This window comes from Macrobrachium rosenbergii, chromosome 47 (assembly GCF_040412425.1).
Source record: "Macrobrachium rosenbergii isolate ZJJX-2024 chromosome 47, ASM4041242v1, whole genome shotgun sequence".
NCBI lineage: Eukaryota > Metazoa > Arthropoda > Malacostraca > Decapoda > Palaemonidae > Macrobrachium > Macrobrachium rosenbergii.
Genome location: NC_089787.1, coordinates 30943135 through 30965623, shown reverse-complemented (window position 1 = coordinate 30965623; position 22489 = coordinate 30943135). Strand labels below are relative to the sequence as shown.

The 22489-nt window shown below is 36.2% G+C and overlaps 2 protein-coding genes and 1 long non-coding RNA gene across 4 annotated transcripts in view; 1 reads left to right on the top strand and 2 right to left on the bottom strand.

The window, feature by feature from the left end:
- The window catches only part of LOC136830965 (uncharacterized), a 12038-nt gene extending 4843 nt beyond the window's left edge, over positions 1 to 7195 (bottom strand). Inside the window, exon 1 of the mRNA XM_067090922.1 lies at positions 7056 to 7195. Coding sequence (XP_066947023.1) covers positions 7056 to 7077 — 22 coding nt within the window. The 5' untranslated portion in view covers positions 7078 to 7195. The remainder of the gene's footprint in view (positions 1 to 7055) is intronic.
- Positions 1 to 22489, top strand: part of LOC136830727 (uncharacterized) — a 281759-nt gene that overhangs the window by 10242 nt on the left and 249028 nt on the right. The gene's annotated exons all lie outside the window — the stretch shown is intronic.
- On the bottom strand, positions 11514 to 22327 carry LOC136830725 (mucin-6-like). 2 transcript variants are annotated; one of them, XM_067090521.1, is made up of 10 exons: positions 22245 to 22327; positions 19316 to 19391; positions 18270 to 18413; positions 18013 to 18126; positions 17005 to 17240; positions 16144 to 16275; positions 14621 to 14791; positions 13233 to 13295; positions 12405 to 12510; positions 11514 to 11663 (listed from the first exon to the last, which is right to left on the bottom strand). In XM_067090521.1, exons 2-10 carry the CDS (start codon positions 19389 to 19391, stop codon positions 11551 to 11553), a joined length of 1155 nt encoding a protein of 384 aa, XP_066946622.1. In that variant the 5' UTR covers positions 22245 to 22327; the 3' UTR covers positions 11514 to 11550. The 2 variants fall into 2 exon arrangements, with proteins under 2 accessions (XP_066946622.1, XP_066946623.1); XM_067090522.1 differs by having other exon boundaries at positions 22220 to 22293.

The window sequence follows — 22489 nt, the reverse complement described above, 5'->3', positions numbered from 1 at the left end:
CAATCCATATTATAACGTTATCAGCCATCTGGTGGTACCTTCCTTCTTGTATTGCTTCGAGGTCCAGTGAGCGTGAAATCGATTAAACTAGCGATGTTAAGACAAGGTTCTTCTCGTCGTGGTGTCCAGGAAATTAATAACTTTTATGATCATCTGTTGTTCTTGCTTCAGGCCGTTTCAGAGTTGCATGATGAAGTCTGAAGGTTTTCAAGACTTATGTTTTTATGTAAAGTGGTTTAAGAAAATGCAATATACAGTGTTATGAATAGCATCTAAATTTCTTCACATTCAAGTTGTCTGTTTGAAATCAAGTCCCAAGAATAGTGAATTTTTATAGACGGTACTGCACGAAAAGTACGCAGTGTCACCTGTCCCGTTTATATTTTAAAATCAGTATCCATGATTTAAAGGTTAGCTATTTAAAATTAGGTCCAAGATACGACATGAAAAATATGCAATGTTACCTGTCATATTTATTATCAAAATCAAATATAAGTAGTTTTCTGAGAGGCACTGATATCTAAAATGTCCAGAGCTAATTCGGACTACATAAACAATTGCCAAAGCCTTGGAATGCGCTAAAGTTTTTTTTTTTTTTTATTTCATGGCTAGGTGTTGTAGCCTTGGAGAAGGAAAGGTCAGAGACTGATCAGATTTGCAACAAGATGAACTAGTTTTTTTTTTTTTCCAGAAATGGCACCACTGGTCATAAAAATAGCTTCCAACCTTGAGAATAGGGACGTCGAGTGCAGCTTATTAGTTTTTTTGAAGCATTGAGTGTAGCAGGGCGTAAACAGGACAAACACATACATTCTCTCTCTCTCTCTCTCTCTCTCTCTCTCTCTCTCTCTCTCTCTCTCTCTCTCTCTCTCTCTCTTATCGGAATTAGACAGGGCCATTTGACCGTAAAGATAGAACTTTTTTTCGGAATGCGGTTTTGTATACTGCAAATTTTGATTCTGAATTCACGAAGCGTCGTTCTGTTTGTTTTGATCTTTTGGTGCTAAGTTTTTTTCAGAGAAGATGCAGAGTGGTTTTTTGCCTGCAGTTTAATTGTAAAATTAATTATTAATTTTGCCTTGACCTCTCGTTCATCTTTGTAATTTACTTTTAGTGATCACTGCCTCTGAAAATTGGTCAAACACTTACGCATATATAGGTATATTATATATATATATATATATATATATATATATATATATATATATATATATATATATATATATATATATATATATATATATATGTGTGTGTGTGTGTGTGTGTGTGTATATGTATATGCATACATATATATATATGTGTGTGTGTGTGTGTGTGTGAAGACGATATCAAGAATTTTTCTTGGATTTCCAAAGCACGTTTAATTCCATAATTATGATTATGTTTACCATCAACTGACATGTTAAAGTCTCATATGTACCTTTCTTATTCCAGATGTTTGAGAAGGGCACGTTAACCCCCTTTGGAATAAGATTCAAAATGCCCCGTTACAACACTGCTGAAATTTAGTAATAGGTTAAACATAAAATTATTTCAAAACATCTGCGAATCCTCTTGAATAGAATGAAAAGTCATTGATGATAGATGGCATTTTAATACACGTCAGATGATGAAGTGTTGGAGGCGTATGTCAAAGGTATGCGGCCTGTTTAATGAAAGATTGCAGATGATTTATATCACCCTACCTGTCATCGAAGTATTTCCCGGTCATATTCTGGGTTAAGTGGAAGACTGATTATGTTTTTTTTTTTTTTTGCCATCGGCGAGAATGGTCCGTGATCTGGAACGTGTTGAGAGAGAGAGAGAGAGAGGTGGAACCGCTGAGTGAGAGGGACAGGTATGCGGACCTCTTCCGTGAAAGGGAATGGATGGGGTGTAAAGCTTAGTATTAAGCAAGGGCATATGCGCAATATTATGGTTGAAAGTCCTTTCATACATGTGTCGGGAGCTTGTTGAGAAATTCGTCTGGTGCAGTTCAAGTTTCCATAGACTCTCTTTGATATTAGTTTCATTGTTATTTAGGTTATGGATGCGGACGGTATTAAATACGCAGAATTTCTCTGATATTAGTTTTATTATTATTTAGTTTACGGATGCGGACTGTATTGAATACCAATTTCATCTTCAAAGCATTTATACGAATAATGGAGAATGACAGATAAATCTTTGTTTTAATGTACATTCTTTTTGCTTCTGAAGTAATGAAGTTCATTTACGTGTTTCTAAGGCTTCAGGATTTTGCTGAAAGTAACCAGAAAAGCAACATTCATACGAAGCTTGAGATAATTTATTAGAGCTAAATAACTCTTCAGAAATGCTGTCTACCTAAAGTATGCTTTCATCTTGTCTAAAAGACATTTAATTTTGTGATTAAGCCACCGAATAGCACGTAGTTCTTTAGTGATCGGTACGATTAGTTTAGGCTATATTGCATATTTATTGGAAAAGTTAGTCCGGGAGTTGCATCCTTACATAAACGAAATAAAGGCTAATAAGTAGAGAAATATTCGATAGATAGTGTGCATACACATTAATTACTATTTACACTGAATGATGTGAAGTCTTGAGAGAGAGAGAGAGAGAGAGAGAGAGAGAGAGAGAGAGAGAGAGAGAGAGAGAGAGAGAGAGAGAGAGAGAGTAGTTTTAGATGGCATAATTTGTGCACACACTCTGAGCAGTAATGGAGCAGCAGTGCTTCATGAAGGAGCCATAGCAATTGTAAAAGTGTCCTGATAATTGGCTGAATGTCATATGCATCGTTTTGAAGTTAACTAATCAATCATAGAAAGAACATAAATGTAGTTCATAAGCATTACAGTTGTTTGTATTGATTTAATCATTAATCGTAGCCTGAAATGAAAATGTCGCATTAAATGAAAACTAAACCATAAGTGATTTTATATATTGTTAATAAATAAAAGAGAGGAATACAAATTGTGTTTAATAATGCCATTCAATTTTCCTTATAAAGAATAACCAACAGGAATAATATTTCGTCGCCATAAAAAGCAGTGCAATTGTAAAAGAACTTCCTCAGTCTGTGCTGGGATTTTGACATTACAAAGGAATTTTTATAGTAAGAATCAGTCTCCTGATGCGTGGAAATGATATTATCCAGCGATGTTGCGTCATCGTCTGAGAGAGAGAGAGAGAGAGAGAGAGAGAGAGAGAGAGAGAGAGAGAGAGAGAGAGAGAGTATGTCTTATGTGAGCCCATAGATGAACTAAGGGGGGTGCCATATACTTTCTTATAAAGTAGTCCTTGACTCCATTCATTATCCTACTGAAATGATTTCATAATAATCTCTCTCTCTCTCTCTCTCTCTCTCTCTCTCTCTCTCTCTCTCTCTCTCTCTCTCTCTCTCTCTTTCCAAGTCACTGACTGCATTCATTTTAAAACATCCCTCCAATTAGCTTAGCAGAGTTACAGTACTCTGATTTCTGACAACGCTAATTGCAAGTCACATGTGATTAAGACGTGCAGATGACCTCGTGCGTTTAGAGTTGAGTGGTGTTTAGGTATTAGTGGTCCAGGACCACTTACCTGTGCATATAATTATCTTCGTGATCTGTGAGTTTTGCATCATTTTTTTCCTTCACATCATGTGGCCAGTTCTCTCTGAATGAGGGCTTGTATTTAATAATAATAATAATAATAATAATAATAATAATAAGTTTGATTTGTCATGTATTAATTGTTATTCTGTTAGCTGTAGACTCGAATCATTACGTAAGGTGTTTTTTCCTAAATTGCATCAGCTATTATAACCTCTTTTATGTAATTCTATAGATGTTCGGATATTAGGTTAAAGCCATTTGTACTAAGCTTTTTGAAAATGGCCCGACTCCATTTTATTTTATTTCGAGATATTTTCATTTTTTTATTTGTTCATTTTGCTCCTCACCCACTTTCTCTCTCTGCTTGGCCAAAATGTGTTGCCAGGTTGCTAAACACCTGAAAGCAGTAAACCATGACGAGGTGAGCCTCTCTCTCTCTCTCTCTCTCTCTCTCTCTCTCTCTCTCTCTCTCTCTCTCTCTCTCTCTCTCTCTCTCTCTCTCTCTATTCAAAGTGTGTTGCTAAGTTAATCAAATTCGCAGCATACAATGACGAAACGATTTGGTACTCTCCCTTTCTCTCCCCCCTTCCCCCTCCCCCCCCACACACACACACACACACACACACACACACACACACACACACACACACACACACACACACACACACATGGGCGTGGCGAGGTAACCAGGTAACTAGCTGGGAAAGTGAAATGAATTCCTTGGTTGAAAATGAACGCACAGATGCATCTTGACTCTTCAAGTAGATAGGAAAGCTGTTCACCTCGAATCGTAAAAAAAAAAGAAAAAAATTATTTTTTTTTTTACATTGTATGGAGGGCACTGTCTCCATTCTTTTCCATTATCAGTAAAATGCCGCTGAGGGTGGCATTTCTAGTCTTTGATGTCCTATGCAATGGGTACTGATGGATTTCGTTAATTAAGTGTGTGTGTGTGTGTTTTTTTTTTTTTACTGGATTCAAAGGATTTGCAGCGTCCCTTCGGCCGCTAGCTGCAACCTCTTTCATTCCTTTTACTGTGCCTCCATTCATATTATCTTTCTTCCATCTTACTGTCCACCCTCTCCTAACACTTATTTCGTAATGCAACTGCGAGGTTTCCTCCTGTTACACCTTTCAAATCTCCTTTACTGTCAATTTCCTTTCCAGCGCTGAGTGATCTCATAGGTCCCAGTGCTTGGCCTTTGGCCTAAACTCTATATTCCATTCCATTCCATTCCAACTTGGATATTGTTTCTTTTTAACCTGATAAGTAGAGTCGCTAATATTTACAAGTTAATTCTTGTGTGTTCATTAACTGTCGGCTGTAGTGAAGATAAACATATTTCAACTTTATATTAATATTATATTAATATATATATATATATATATCGATATATCAAATTTATATATATATATATGATCAAATTTCTAATATTCTGTGTAAGGATAGGAGCTGAGAGTTATAACTTCATGATGTGACGGAGTGTCAAGTTTAGCAACCTGATGGCAAAGAAGGACTCGATATTTAAATTACAATTTGTAATTATCCCGCGCTGGACATATTTTTAGAAGACACTGTGAAACTGATAAAATGAATATGAAGATAAATAAACAGGATTAAGTGATAGAACGGATGATTTTAGCTCTTTACCGCCTGTTGTTATATTACCGGATGACATTTGAGCTTTAGCAGTCATAATCACCTAAGGCCTGGTTGTTGTGGAAATCATATTCATGGTAATTTATTTCTTAATACGTAAAGAATGCCAGCAAAAAGTCAAACAGATGCATGAAATAAACCCTTTAACCCCATACAATTTGGCCTAAATATCTGAGTGTTGTTTTGATCCCCACCCCCTGGAGGTCAAGGAGTAGATCAAGAAACAAGAAGAGATAAGATTGTGACCCCCCAAAAAAGTGGCCGAATCAAGTAGAAGTACCATAGGTAAGGTCAGTAGGACCAACTGATTTGGCTGACCCGCATCTCTGCCCCGTGGTAAAAGTTATATAGTGCAGGTCTTTTTTTTTATAATGCTTTTAGAATGTGACCTGACCTTTGATATTTATACTAAGGGGACTGTTACTATGTTGTTAAGGCATTCGAGATATTTGACTTTCGGTCTAACAGTCAGATTGTTGGGACTGTGAACTCTGTAGGGTCATAGTGCCGTCAGTGCACCTCACGCGGTGCACTGTAGGCGTTACGGGTCTTCGCAGCATCGTCCTTTCAGACCGTAGCTGCAACCCCTTTCATTCCTTTTACTGTAACTCCTTTCATATTTTCTTTCTTCTACCATACTCTCCACCTTCTCCTAACAATTGTCTCAACATTATTTTCAGCGCTGAATGACTTCATCATACAGTAGGTCCCAGCTCTTGGCCCTTGGCTTAGATTTTATATTTCAATTCCAATTTACTCTGTGAATCATTTCTTTCACTTACTCGGGGAGCTTTTAGTATATTGTAAGGCAGTGGTGTCATTTTTATGTTTGTTCCGATTATCAGGTTGAACATATAACGTTCTTCGTTTCTTTAAGCGGTTTCACGTAACTCATTTAGTTTATCCCCATACCTTTCAGTATATCGGAATCGGATTGAATTGAATTGAATATAGAATTTAGGCCAAAGGCCAAGCACTGGGACCTATGAGGCCATTCAGCGCTGAAAGGGATATTGACAGTAAAAGGTATGGCAGGTGTAACAGGCTATTATTTACCATAATGAAGGATTAATCTCACAGCTCTAAGTTTCTCGGAGACCGTTAACATTATAATAAAAGTCTAGGTTTCTGTTTTGGATTAGAACGGAGAAAACGCAGTAATAATAATAATAATAACAATAATAATAATAATAATAATAATAATTCTTCCGGAGATTTGGTGTTTTTGCCTTTTAGTTGATACTAATGCTTTTAGGAGTCTTTCCTAGTAACAGTTTCTTGCAATTGAATGTTATCTTGCCATATTAAAAGCTACGGAGGGAAGCTGCAGCATCAGACGATTTAAAATAAATCATTCAGTGAGTCTGTCAATACATTACGTAAACTTAATTACACTTATTTAAACGCATATTAAAGTACCAACTCTGGAAGTCGAAGCAGTCACGTTATTTTAGAACATTATAAACAAAACTGATGAAAAAAAAATCTCGACCGTTGATTTTAGAACTTTATAAATAAGTAATCACGGAGGAAGTCACAGCCACCGTAAAGAAAATAACAATAAAAAGTCGTAGGAAATCAAAACCAGATAAGATAAGAAGTGGTTCCTGTCACAACCGTTGAATTTAGAGCCTTATAAATAAGTGATCGCGGAAGAAATCACAGCCAATGTGAAGAAATAACAGTGGAAATCACAGTCTTAATGAAGTACTAGCGTCAAAACCAATAAATAAGTCATTGCAAAAGAAATCACAGCCATTATGAAGACCTACTGTAACAGTAAAAATCATAAGAAATCAAAACCAACAGAATTGGATGAAAAATGGTTCCCTTCTTACCGAGCAGAGTCCGACTGTCCATCCTCGTCGAGTTCTGGGAGCGATCTGACGTCTTCTCTCACGGGACGGTCCCTTTTTCATCGACCAGACAGGCGGCAGGCCTGTCCCCACGGGACCCGAGGCCCTTGGCCCAAGGTTATGTGGGATGCCAGCTAATCCCGCAACGCTATACCACGTCTCTGATTGGTTGTTTTTTGTGATGATGGGCAAGAATACCCTCTTATCTCTTTGTTTACATGCCAGGTGACGTTATATAGTTTCCGTCTGGTTCGAGTTTCTTTTGGGGATAATCCCAGCCACGGTTTTGAAAGCTATAAAAGGACTGTTTCCGTGTTTAACAAAGCCAAGAATGAAACATGATTTGTTAGGACGGTTGAACTTCGCGTAAAATCTTCATGAACACAGTCGAGGAAAATAGTTTTTTATGTTTCAATTTTTTTTTTATTTTTTTTAGCTCCCTGGTATCTGGACAGGTAATTTGTGGCCCCTTGGTTCTTTCGCTTCCCGGTTTTCTTACGCAGTTAGTAATGTAGACGTCTCTCTCTCTCTCTCTCTCTCTCTCTCTCTCTCTCTCTCTCTCTCTCTCTCTCTCTCTCTCTCTAAGGTGTAACTGGAAATATATGGGTGAAACATTCTCTGTTTCTAGTGTGCTTAGTATGTACTAGTATGAGATTCTCTCCTCTCTCTCTCTCTCTCTCTCTCTCTCTCTCTCTCTCTCTCTCTCTCTCTTGTAAGGTTTAAATGGAATTATATGGATAGAATCATTCTCAACTGTTTCTAGCTGTGCTTAAGTATACCATTATGAGATCTCTCTCTCTCTCTCTCTCTCTCTCTCTCTCTAGGTTTAAATGGAATTATATGGATAGAATATTTCTGTGTTTCTAGTTGTGCCTAAATCTAAATATACCATTAGGATAATCTCTCTCTCTCTCTCTCTCTCTCTCTCTCTCTCTCTCTCTCTCTCTCTCTCTCTCTCTCTCTCTCTGTGTGTGTGTCTAGGTTTAAATGGAAATATATGGATAGAATATTCTCACTGATTTCTAGGTGTGCCTAAATATACCATTAGGATAATTCTCTCTCTCTCAGTCACTGGAAATATATAGGCTATGTAGAGTATTCTCACTGTTGCTTATTATGACTATAAATACCTATAAATACCAGTAGGAGTTTCCTTCTCTCTCTCTCTCTCTCTCTCTCTCTCTCTCTCTCTCTCTCTCTCTCTCTCTCTCTCTCATCCCCATAGAAGATAAACTGAAGGTGACCTTTTTCACAGGTAAGGTTACAGTTCTCATGACCAAAAACCCGTTTGAAAACTAAAATAAAAAAAAAACGGGAATTTAATATGAAAATCAAATATGGTGATGACACGGCCTTTACCTGTCATTAACCTGAACAGGTCGCCGTCAGGTTGAAAAATCATCATATCCAATAAAAACGCGTTTTAGTTTTATACGGGGTTACTTGATTGCTTTCACAAGAAGTTTTTCTTTTACGTACTGTAGCCTTTGATATTTGGGATAATTTTCCCGTGACCTAATGCTGAAAACCTTGTTTTTGTGACTTGTAACGCTCTTGTGTAAATGGTTCTCGCTTGTTAGCTTCGTTGCAGTACTTGAAATTACTTTCTGTTTTCCGTCACATTTGGGTCTTCTGTTCTGCGAGAGCTTGCTTTTGAAGCGTTCCACATTAATGTTAGTTTGTGTTGGTTTTTAATAGATACACTATTAATTTACTTCATTTAGAGCACCGAAAACAGCAGCAAAAGACGTTCCCTTCCAGTAAAATTTTTTTTTTTATATCTAAAGATATTTTAAAGCCAAATATACTCGTAGGCGCTAAAGGGAAGCTATCCATGTTCTCTTAGTCCCTTTAGCCCTTATCTGCAACCCTTTTCATGCCTTTTACTGTATTTCCATCCATATTATCTTCCATCATAATCTTCCATCATACTTTCCACCCTCTCCTAACAATTGTTTCATAGTACAACTGCGAAGTTTTTCTTCCTGTTACACCTTTAAAACCCTCTTTACTCTTAATTTCCCTTTCAGTGCTGAATGGCCTCATAGGTTCCAGCGCTTAAATTTTATTTTTCCAGTTCCATATTTTTTGCACAGTGAAGCGGTGTCACTTTTGAGTGAGCATACGTTACGTCTCATTTGTCACTGATGTTGGCTGTTCTGTGCGATATTTGTCGGCAAGACGCTGAACTTCCCCTGGAAATAATGCGGTGCTAAAGCTTCAGTGCTCAGTGATATAAGAGGAAGACGAATATTTTCTGTTTGAGAGAGAGAGAGAGAGAGAGAGAGAGAGAGAGAGAGAGAGAGAGAGAGAGAGAGAGAGAGAGACTTGCTAAAATTCTTGAGTTTTTCTAGTTTTTAAACAGGTTTTTGGTCTTGGAAACTGTAACATTACCAGTGAAAAAGGTCACCTCTATGGGGGATGAGAGAGAGAGAGAGAGAGAGAGAGAGAGAGAGAGAGAGGGGATGAGAGAGAGAGAGAGATTGTTTTTAAGCCATTAGGAAACTGCGAAGTATAAATTGTTGAACTTACCGGCAGTCAGATCCTAGTAATTGGACTCCAAGCCTTCTTAAGGTGGCAAATGAATCATGACAATTTTTTTGCTTTGTGGTTGTGTTCTTGAGAAAGACAAGACTTTTGTTAATTATACTTTTTGTGTTGTTGGTTACATTATACGTCCCTCTTCAGTCAACACGTTGCATAATACTATTTTATGGGGAAGTCACGGATATCGAATTGCCTTTAATCAGTCTTTGTGGCTCCAGTTATTATAAAAATACTCCAGTTCTGGCATCAGATTGAAAAACCATCAGTTCGGGGATAGGATTGCGTCTTGTTAAGTTCGTGTTGGATGAGAGTCGAAATGTTTACTTTAAAACAATACAAATGCTGTTAATATCATCTGGATTTTCTGAGTGGATTTTCTGATTTACATCTTTATCAAGAGAGCATCTATTTCTGTATTTCTGTAAAATTCTGTAATTTTTTTCTAAAGCTCAATATATAGTTAAGGCTTCAGAGCGCACTAATGTCCTGTCAGCTTAAATGTACTTTCGATCAAAAGTAAATTCAAGCATTCATTCAATCACCTTCAAAAGTGAATTCAAAAGGTTTTTGGCCAGTATGTGGCATTGATGTTATCACCACCTGGCCACAGATGGTGTAATACCTTGAGAAACACCCAGGTATCTTACCAAGTTTTAAGAGATTTGCTGCGTTATTACGAATTTGGAGAAACATAGTTAATCGTTATCTCGATATGGCAGGATTTCAGTTGAAGTTTATGAGTGCACCTCATGCGGTACACTGTAGGCATTATTTAAGGTTCTTTGCAGCGTCCCTTCGGCCCTTAGCTGCAACCCCTTTCATTCTTTAACTGTACCTCCGGTCATATTCTCTTTGTTCCATCTCACTTTCCACCCTCTTGACAATCGTTTCATAGTGCAACTGCAAGGTTTTCCTCCTGTTACCCCTTTCAGACCTTTTTACTTTGTATCCCTTTCAGGGTTGAATGAACCTCATAGGTCCCATCGCTTGGCCTTTAGCTAAAATTCCATAGTCTTTTAGCATTTCCCTTTTTGGTCTGTTTTCTGTAAATAGCCTAATTGTCAATGATTTGAATGAACCTCATAGGTCCCATCGCTTGGCCTTTAGCTAAAATTCCATAGTCTTTTAGCATTTCCCTTTTTGGACAGTTTTCTGTAAATAGCCTAATTGTCAATGATTTCGACGACTGTTTCGAAAGTGTTGAGGCGAGTTTATGAACATTTTGTTCCTTTGCATCCTCGTAGGTTGTCAACTATCAGGAGTTCCAGTTAGGTTAGGTTAACATTGTACCACATCTGATCCGTTGTATCAACCGCAACCACCACAAATCTTTGTTAGGTCTGTGTACGTCTTTGCAAATCTTTTATTTTTTTTACTTATGTGGGCTTCCTCCTGTACTTTTTTTTTATAATACATCGCTGGACTGAATAGCATTTACGTTCATATAAAAAAGAGAGAGAGAGAGAGAGAGAGAATTCTTGAGTTTTTAGTTTTTAAACAGGTTTTTGGTCTTAGAATCTAAGGTTGTAACCTTAAGAGTGAAAAAGGTGACCTTCAAATTATCATCAGAGAGAGAGAGAGAGAGAGAGAGAGAGAGAGAGAGGGGGGGGCGGGGAGGGGGTTAGGCTGCAGCTAGATTCCTCCGTATCTGCATTTTGCAAAAAGCAAGTCATTTTCAACTATCATGATCTGACTGTCAATTCTTACATTTTTGTCAGATTTAATTAATGGCCTCAGTGAGGCATCTTGATATAGTAATGTGGTTAATTCCAGGTTGTAAAACTTGTGTACTTACTTCAGGTTGTGAAACTGAGTAACACTAAGTTATGAAATTGGACAATATACTAACTTCAGGTTGTGAAACCGGACGGAATAGAAATGAAAGGCCTTGAGTGTCATTCTGAATTATTATTATTTTTGTTTCAACTCACTAGAAATCTTTGACAACAGCAATCATTCTCTCGACATCACGCACCCAATTCCTGGCATTGGTTTCGTTGCCTCCACGCTGGTAGATGGCGCACAAGTCAAAAGCGCAAGTTTCTGTAAACAGGAAAAACAGTTATAATCCCTACTGTCAACTTTGTGTTAGTTAATATCCATGTAGAAAAATTTTATTTTTTTTTTTTAGCTTAAAGTGTTCCTAGAAGCTCGTTTTAATGTCAGATATTGTTTGAAGCTTCTCTACATAAGCGAAAAATTTTGGAGTAAAAACTACGTTACAGATGGCTGGAATGGACGAATAAATTTAAAAAGTTTAATCCTGCGTCAAATGAGATCGTAATAATGAACGATATATATATATATATATATATATATATATATATATATATATATATATATATATATATATATATATATATAATATATATTATATATATTATATATATTCAGAATTGGGACACCATTTGTCACGATTAGGTAGCACAATGTTTGGAGAAACGTACACCCCTTTCAGTAAAAACCTACACCACTTTCACGTAAACTTACACCTTTCATATATAAACCTAAATATGCTTCCACAAAAACCTACACCCCTTTCAGAAAAACCTACACCCCTTCATTGAAAACCTACATTACTTGAACTGAAAACCTACACTGCTATCATAAAAACATACGCACCCTTGTCATAAAAACATACGCACACACCCGTCATAAAAACATGCACACCCGTCATAAAAAAAATACACACCCCTGTCATAAGAACCTACATACCACTTTCATAAAAACCTACACCACTTTCATATTAAAGCATATGGTTTTTAGAAACCGTCACAGCCTTACTCATGTAATGGTCGAAGTCCTCCGTATCCTGAAGGTGCTTCAGGGGTTCCCTACACAAGGCTTCGAAGTATTTCCTTCGTTCAGGATTTGCCTGACAGGGGTCGACCTTGAAAGAAAGATTATATAGACTTAAAGGCTTGGCTGGAAGCTTTGTTCGTAATGGAAAGGGGGAAATGTAAGTTCGAGAAGATGGACACTAGGTCCGAGAGTTAAAGGGTAGGAACAGTGCATGAGGGTGGCTGTAGGGAACGTTTTTGATTGATGTCCACAGTACGCCTCACTAGTGGAAAATGACAACAATGATAGTGTCGGAAATAATGGATATTTCATAGCTTAATTTTTTACTAGTATTAAAAATGACTAAAAATGACGTTCATATTTAAAGTTGTCATGTAGAATAATAAGTGTGAAGGATTTATGGATTGAATTACTTATACAAATTTTTTCTTTTTACCAAAATAATCACTGGTAAAACCAAACATTTGCAACAATGTTAATTTTATGAAAAATTACTAACTACAAAATAGATAACATTCATCGTTCGTATGATATTTTAAAAGTGTTTCAGTGTAATAGAAGCATTAAATCAACTGTTTGGAAGAGGAGTTAGATAAAAAATTTTTTTCAAGTTTCCCGAGAACTTGGTAAATTGCTTTGAATAGGTTTGTGTAAGGAAGCTACTAAAAGTTCCTGTCGGTAGTGACTAATCCCGTGAAAATTAAAGGGGCCGAGATATTACCAGAGAGAGAGAGAGAGAGAGAGAGAGAGAGAGAGAGAGAGAGAGAGAGAGAGAGAGAGAGAGAGAGAGAGAGAGAGAGACTGACTTACCGTTGTTTCTTCAAGACATTCGGGACACCAAACGTCGCACTGGAAGTCTGACTGTTCAGGCGTCTGGAAATGTTATTTTCAGAAGTTAGCTTTCAGTTTGCATTTAGGTAATTTTTCACATTCTATAAACTACTGCCTGGATTCGATTATGAATTTTAAATAGAACAAAAGTATCTAGTATGAATATGAACGTTAAAAAACCACTTCAGTATACAACAAATGGAGTTTAACACTTATATTGCCGCAATTGTAGTCCTCTTGTCAAGGATGTTTGCCCTTTGCCATTCAAGAGGAATATTGATGGTACATAAGAGAAATGTTGATGGTACATAAGAGAAATGTTGATGGTACATAAGAGAAATACTGACGGTACATAAGAGAAATACTGATGGTACATAAGAGAAATACTGATGGTACATAAGAGAAATACTGATGGTACATAAGAGAAATACTGATGGTACATAAGAGAAATACTGATGGTACATAAGAGAAATACTGATGGTACATAAGAGAAATACTGATGGTACATAAGAGAAATACTGACGGTACATAAGAGAAATACTGATGGTACATAAGAGAAATACTGATGGTACAATAAGGATGTTATGGCATATTGAGCAAGATTCAAACAAGTAAAAAAATGAGCCGAAGTTTTATGTACAGCATATAATGCTGCAAGGAAATCTCAGCCACGGCCCGGTAGTGGCCTGTGTTGTTGGCACCTATAGCGGTGCCAGACGCACGATCATGGCTAACTTTAATCTTAAAAATAAAAACTACTGAGGCTAGAGGGCTGCAATTTGATTATGTTTGATGATTAGAGGGTGGGTGATCAACAGACCAATTTTCAGCATGTAGCCTCAGTAGTTTTGAAGATCTGAGGGCGGACAGAAAAAGTGCGGACGGATAGACAATTAGCCATCTCAATAGCTTTCTTTTACAGAAAACTAAGAGGTGAAACAGTGATTTTGGAAAGTCGCTAAAGGTATTATCACTAACTTTACATCAAGTCAACTCAGTAAATTACTGCCTAAGTTTATAAGTGAGGCTAATACTTTTGAAAGAGATGCTATTGCAAACTGGGTTAAATCATGGCAAAAGTTACATTATATGACTTAATTCACGAAACATTGCATATCAGAGCAGGTTTATAGCCTGGTTTATAGTTTCGAGTTAAGTCTCACCGTATAGCATTACACGGAGGCCTGTAACCAGCAGTAGTTTTGGAAACACCTGTAACAACTTTTTTCCGTCCAAAATCTAATCAAATCACATACTGTAAAAATTTGCTCCAAACAGACCAAACATTTTAACACCAAAATCTCACGAATAAAAGCCTAAAACTGTAAAAATTGACACCATGCAGAACAAAACTTTCAAGAACTTGCCAGCCAAGAATGTGGGAATGCCAGTGGCCAGTACGAAAGGGCGTGGACCCTTTCGTACCTGTCTGTGAAGTCGTCTTCTGGGGCGCCGTTGTAGTGGCCACACAAGCCGTTGAGTTTTTCCGTATGGAATGGGTGGGCCCAGATGTCCAAGCGATGAGGGCAGTGAAGTATCTTTAAAAAAAAAAATCTCAGTACTGTATTTCACTTTTCTGAATGGGTTATGTAAAAAAAACAGTATTTAACTTTTCTCAAGGGGTTATGTAAAAAAAAAACACTTTGTATTTAACTTTTCTGAAGGGGTTATGTAAAATAAAAAAAGTTTGTATTTCACTTTTCTGAAGGGGTAATGTTCTCCAGCAAATGAAGTTCAGTATATATATATATATATATATATATATACATATATACATATATATATATATATATATATATATATATATATATATATATATATATATATATACATATATATATATATATATACATATATATATATATATATATATATATATATATATATATATATATATATATATATATATATATATATATATATATATATATATATATATATATATATATATATATATATATATATATATATATATATATATAAACCTCAGGTACAGAAGTACTAAGGTTCCAACTTCTTTTATGACTTGTGTTGGTCAGTTGGTAGCGGCACTGCCTTTCATTGGAGAGACCTGGGGTCGATCCCGATATGAGACCAAAACTTTCTGTGAAACACGTACTCACATACTGATTAGTTAAGAGTATATACTGTACAGTATACTTAACTTTCTGGTGACGGAATAATGCACGAAAGATACAAAGAAACTACATCAGATTTCATGGGTGTCATAAATACGCAATGAGATCACTTGGGAGAAAAATGTAACTCTTTCCTTCTCCCAAGTGTATAAAACTGTCTATTTAATCATGCTTAATGAAATTTAAGCTAGAAGTAAACATTTGTCGAAGTGTACATATGTCAGTTTTAAAAAATAAGAGTGGAACAGAGATATTAAGTAAAGGTTACCTTGACTGAAAAGTTTGTGGGGGGAAAAGGTTACTTGGCTGAAAAGTTTATGGGGGAAAAGGTTACTTGACTAAGTTAATGGGGAGGGGGAGGTTACTTGACAGGAAAGTTCATGAGGGATAAGGTTACTTGGCTGAAAAGCTTATGGGGGAGGGGAAGGTTACTTGGCTGAAAAGTTTATGGGAGGGGGGAAGGTTACTTTAAAGTTATGGGGGAATGGTTACTTTAAAGTTATGGGGGAAAGGTTACTTTAAAGTTATGGGGAAAGGTTACTTTAAAGTTATGGGGGAAAGGTTACATTAAAGTTATGGGGGGAAGGTTACTTTAAAGCTATGGGGGGAAAGGTTACTTTACTGAAAAGTTTTTTTGGGGAAAAGGTTACTTTACCGAAAAGATTATTTTGGGGGGAAAAGGTTATTTTACTTAAGAGTTTATGGGGGAAAAAATTACTTAACTGAAAAGTTGGAGGAAAAATGTCACTTACCAACAGCTTGGAGGATCCCATCAAGAAAATGCAGTTCTCGTGTGTCCATGCCAAAACTGGTAGCTTCCCATCCTGAGATTTAACTTGGCTTGCTTGGCTCTGGACTAAATAATCGTAGCCGTTAACTTTAACCTATCGAAGAAATATGGTAAATTTAAGATTTTCCGTGTAGCTTGACTCGGTTAAGGGATGCCTCACTCAGATTAATGGAACCATGATTGTAGATTTTGGTTTTGATGGATGTAAGGTCATCTGTTATTGAAGGTCATTGATGGTGGTAGTATTTAGTTGCTCATTTTTTAAAGATTAATACCCTTAATAGCAACGTATGAGACATTTTAAGAAATTCAGCAGATATCCCTAATACAAGCCTCAAGAAACACTGCTCCAGCTAAAATCATTACAAACCTTCATTGTCCATTAAGTTGAATAGATAAACAAGAAAATTCTTAGTTACTTTTAAATGTTATCCGGAAATCTTTGGGTACTACGATCAAGTAGTTGATAAAGTCTTAAAGTCAACCCACAGTTCAGGCTAGGATGCAATGGGCAGTACTAACCAAATTTTTAAGTGCATGAAATCCCTTTGCAATCGAGATTTTTGGTGATAATTCTTCATCCAAATATAACAGATTTTGGGACTAAACTAAGTGAAACCAGCCCATAAATTCTTCATCCAAAATAACTCAAATTTTGGGACTAAACTAAGTGAAACCAGTTTATGGGCTAATGAAATCCCTTCACAATTGAAAAATTGTGATAATTTCTGCATCAAAAATAACTCAAAATTAGAAATATGATACAAGTCAATTTATGGGCCAATTTTACCACATAACACCCCTTTTACAACCAACAGCTTACCGTAGTAACGTCGCCATGGTCTAAAGAAATAATCGCGTTGGGGTCATTTCTGAAAGTTGTCTGGCTCAAGCACGAGGCGATAACGTTGCATCCCTGGAACTTGCTGAACACCCCGACGTCAGGCTCTGTGGTATAGGAGGTCTGAGTTACAGAGTAATTGCAGCGGCGGTGCCAGTCATACTTGGTGCCGTCTAGCGTCGTGATGTGGGGATCGTCGTACAGGGAACAGCGGCTACCTGGAGAGTTTAAGAAAATGGGAACATAAGACAGTTTTTGAAGTCTATTTTGGTTCTGTGACAAGTGCTGAAAGTTTAAGAAAACACGAACAAAAATTTTGTTTAAAGTTTACTTTGGTTCTGTGTGAACTGTTGGAAGTTTAAGAAAATGAGAACATAAGACAGTTTTTGAAGTTTTTGGTTCTGTCAAGTGTTGAAAATTTAAGAAAATGAGAATATAAAACCGTTTCTTTTTTAAGTTTATTTTGGTTCTGTGACAAATGTTGAAAGTTTAAGAAAATGAGAACATAAGACAGTTTTAGAAGCGTTTGGTTCTGTTTCTGGTCAAGTGTTGAAAGTTTAAGAAAATGAGAATATAAAACCGTTTTTTTTTTCTTTTTTTTTCATGAAGGGTTTGGTTCTGTGTCAAGTGTTGAAAGTTTAAGAAAATGAGAATATAAAACCGTTTTTTCCATGAAGTTTTTGGTTGTGGGACAAGTGTTGAAGTTTAAGAAGATGAGAATATAAAACCTTTTTTTCAAGTTTATTTTGGTTCTGTGTGAACTGTTGAAAGTTTAAGAAAATGAGACCCTGAAACAGTTCGTTTTTTTTATTTTTGGTTCCTTGTAAAGTGTTGAAAGCTTAAGAAAATGAGAACATGACAGTTTTTCAGTTTATTTTGATTTTATGTCCTGTGTTTAAAGTTTAAGAAAATGAGGACAAGCAGCTTACAGCTTTTGAATTTTAAAGTTTTAAGTGCTGAAATATTAAGTCTTTCAATTCAAGTACTTACAACAGTCTTCTATTTTCCCAGAGGGCTTCCAGATTCCAGCGTCGCATTTCATTATCATGCAGTGACCGCCGAGCTCCTTACCATTTGGTGTCAGCCGACCATTGAACTCGCAACCTAGGGAAAAAAATTACGTCTTTGTACATTTGTGTAGGAAGATAGTGTTTAAGCACTGGCAATCGAGTTTTTTGTGTTTAAAATATGCAATGTTAATTTCGATTAGTTATAAAAACCATTAGAAATTTCGCCAAAATGCTTACAGTTCTGGTCTCCTTTCTGGTTCACGTACGTAGGAATTAAGCGACCGTTCTGACAGATTATTTGGAAGCAGCGTTGAGGGTGGCTAAAAACCACTGTCCCATGGGGAACGCTCTCCTCTGCATAGCAACACCGCTCGAAGATTTCTGAATGATGAAAAGAATGTCTCTGTGAAAAACTGTCTGTGAAAAACTGATTCAGCTGCAAGACCCAAAGCATTTGGGTATTCATGCATTCTTAAAAAGGTCACTGGGGTAATTATACAGCCCTAAAGTGGAAACCTGCAGTATCCGAAAAATTTTCGAAATTGAGATATGCCACCCTGTTGGGCTCTTGAAACACGAATACACAAGTTACTACAGTTTCAGAATGATTCTTCAGTAATTGCCACGAGTATTTAGGGGGTCCCATTTGCAGTGTCTGCAAAATCAGTAGTAAGGCAAGGGAAAACTTCAGTATGTACCATTTTTCTCAGTTTTGTATTTTTGCAGATACTGCAGCCTTCCATTTTAGGGCAGAATATGTCTGGAAAAACTGATTCAGGTTTTTGAAAGACCAAGCATTTGGGTTTTTATACATTTTTTTAAAAGTTCACTAGGGGTAATTATACTGTTCGAGGGAGTCAAATCTTAAATTTCAGCTTAATATTTTTTTCACTGAGAACTTGGTGTGCTTGTTACAAGAATCAAGAATCATCCTACGTTAATATTTTTTTCATTGAGTGTGCTGTGCTTGTTACAAGAATCAAGAATCATCTTACGTTAGGGTGTGTAGAATAGTTAATTAAACAGGTGTGTAGAATAGTTAATTAAACTTGTGATTCTAATATAAATTCAGATTTACAAGTTAAGACAAATTTCCTACGAGGCGTTTCGGTCATACAGAGCTGAAAAATGCGAAATCCCTCAGTTGCTAAGAAATAAACCTCAGCTGCTAAGAAATAAACCTCAGCTAAATTAACCTGAAGAATGGGTGATATAGCCTACCTCTGCTACATTAACCTGAAGAAAGGGTGATATAGCCTCAGACAAAACTCACTATAACTCACCTGTCTGACATTTAACATTTCCAAAGACGGCAAGGGAGAGTACTATGTAAATTGAAGGGCGGGGCTGGAGATGCATCTGAAAAGAAATAGTTGTTGAAAGTGTTAACGCTGCTTTTATTTGTAAGTAAACTTTTTATATTAAAAGACCACATCGCTGTTAAAATTGTTAGTTTTGCATAACAATGGGTCAGGTGTTGAAATTTTCTGTGCTGTCCTAAGTTTATATTTTTAACACCAGAATACCTTATTTCTTAAGGCTTAAGAATAAGTTTCCTGATTTGTACACATATGCACTGTCTTTTCGAATCTTGGAGTGTTTTATTAAGTTTATTATGCGCAAGTCAGTTCATACGACCTTATTAGCAACACACCTAAGTTTTACTCATTAACATCTTATCAGTAAAGGCTAGGCTTGTTCCCAGGTTAATAAATCAGTCATTAAAGTATTTTTATCATCAAAAATATTCTTGTAGTCTGTCTACGAAATCGTCTTTGAGTCAACTATGAAAGATTACTATACAAATGACTTCTGATGCTTTAAGTAATTAGTACGCCAAATGTGGTTTAGTTCCGTGATTGGCCTTTTTTTGTAAATTTTTTTTATACAGGTGAATAAATTAACATCCATCTACCTACCTCGTATGCTTCATAAATGTGTCTTTCATAGTAATGTATTAATTCCAGTGTTTCGCGTACTTTTGCACTTCTTTAAATTGTTGTGATCCTTGCCTCTCGACTGCAATACGGCGCTTCACGAACCTTATTCTTTTTGAAGTGTTGTAGCAAATCAGACTTCTGATTTGTCAGTGAATCTAGTACCTCTGCTTTTTTTGTAGTTTCGTACTGTAATTGTCGTTCATACATTTCTACCAGCATGATTAACATCGTTAAATTTTTAAGTAAGTTTTAACGTTAATACCTCCGTGCTTACTCAACCGTCGGTCATGTTCAGACTTATAACCAAGCTACTATAACTTGTTTCATATCGCATGAAATTTAAAATTTGAGAGTTAGCCTACATGCATCACCAACTTCAAACATTCCTCTGTAGTACAGTGCTACGGTATTTTTAAAATTATGTAGAACACTATTGCAATATCAAATCAAATGTTACCCATCTTAATAGATTAATCGTTTTCTGTAAATCGTTATAGAAAAAGGAGCAGGCGAGATTAAGGTTGTGGTGAACTACGGAAAATTTGCATCCTGTCAGGGTTAACAACGGCCATAGCTTGTTATGCTGAACACACCGTTAATGTAAGATGGGGGATATTAAATTTCACTATTAAACATTTGGACTACAATTAGTTAGCCCTTTATCTGTAAGTGTAACGTAAAAAACTGCATTTGATGAACAAAAATACGGCCATTATTATGTAAATAGTTGCCCCCATACCGTAGGAAATAATTCTTGATGTGTTAAGTTCATTTATTCCCCCCAGAAAGTGGCTTTAATGCTCTACTATTAGGCTTGTAGCTTTTTATTTTGTGGAAAAGTTTAGAGCACGTAGTTACTATACGAAAGTTTAGAAAATTTGTCAATGTCATTTCAATGTCTTTAAGAAGTCTGTAACTTCATAATAGTCCCTTCTCGACCTCTTTGCAAAAAAAAAAAAAAAAAAAAAAAGTTAGCTTGCGCGTGAAAATTTTGCTCGAGGAATCTTTCAGTTTTTGGTGTAATATTTAAATAATTTTTCAAACTCCTAGTTTTCATCCATGGTGGACTTCCACTGGTTAAAAAGTGGACACCAAATTACGTGAAAATTGCAATAGAAGTGGAATGTAAACTAAGCAATAACCGAGTTCTATCACGTTAGTTCACTAATAAGAATATTCACAGTAATGAGTATGGGAAACCGTTGCTTTAACTGGCATATGCTAGTAATTTGCAGATATCGTCCAACAAGTTATATGGGAGGCTAAAGTTTGATTCGAAGTAAAAAAAAAAAAAATGCTAGGTAGATCTAACGGTGATGAGAGCCTGCTGGGCTTAGTTTTTTTTTTATATAGCTACAGCCATTATAGCAGAAAAAGAAAAACACCAAAAACTGATAATCATAAATCCAAAGTGGGCCCCAGATGGCTAAGTTAGGGTAGGATGCAACAGTGCAATTGGTATGATTACACTTAACCAGTGTTGGGGCATCTTAGGGATCGGGTAACCACTGTTTGTAAGGACCTTATGAATTTTTCAGTAACATTGAGGCTTGGTTTATAAAAATTCCCTTGTTAATCAAAGGCTGCATCTACTGTATTTATGCACTGTAATATTGATAATGCGTTTGGTTGAAACAACAAACATGCTGTTGGATAAGTTACCTACCTAGGGCATAATGGTAGAACATGGGATCCGCACAACCAAATTAATCAAAACAAGCAAAGACCAAACTTAACCTATCCCCAGGGCATATTTATGTTTTGGTATACCCTCCAACGTCCATCTGTCACACATTACCTCATTTTATTTTCAAGGTGACTTCACTAAAGAGAACTTTTTAGAAAATGGGTCACTTTACATTTATGGCTTGAAAATGACTTTGCTATTGTATCATTTACCTCTAGAAATAGAAGAAAGTGGTGCTACTATGTTAATTCCTGATAATTTTGTATTGACTTTTTGTGGTACTGGAAAATATTTAAGAAAATTCAGACATGAACAAGGAATGTTACGAAGTTTCACGGTGGTTGATACTTAGGACAAAATGTATCAGATATTCAATTTAAAGTTCTTAGGCTGTTTACCAATTTCCCAATATCACTAATATATCAGAACAGAACTCCTGATTATGCTTTTCATGTATATTAAATTTGCAAAACTACATAAGCCACTTAGAAACTTTCTCATCTTACTCATATACTTTAATCCCTAAGTGATAAAAGACTAACCTTATGAGGGAAACTTACATTTTCTGATGAGGAAACTACTCACCTCACTTTGAAAAATTTTCGTACTCTTCACCAGAAAGCCGCGTGCCCGCGTTTTCTATCATTTCACGAAATAGCCATTTAGAATTTTAAAAATGACCATTGGCAACCCCATTGGGTTTCGCAGGGATTCGTGAAAGAGGAAGAGAAAAGCGTTAGGCTTTTGTCTTTATTTTTTATTCTTGTCGTCGTAACTATGGATTATTATTATTATTCTCTCAGAGAAAGTCACCTCCCTAATTATTATTA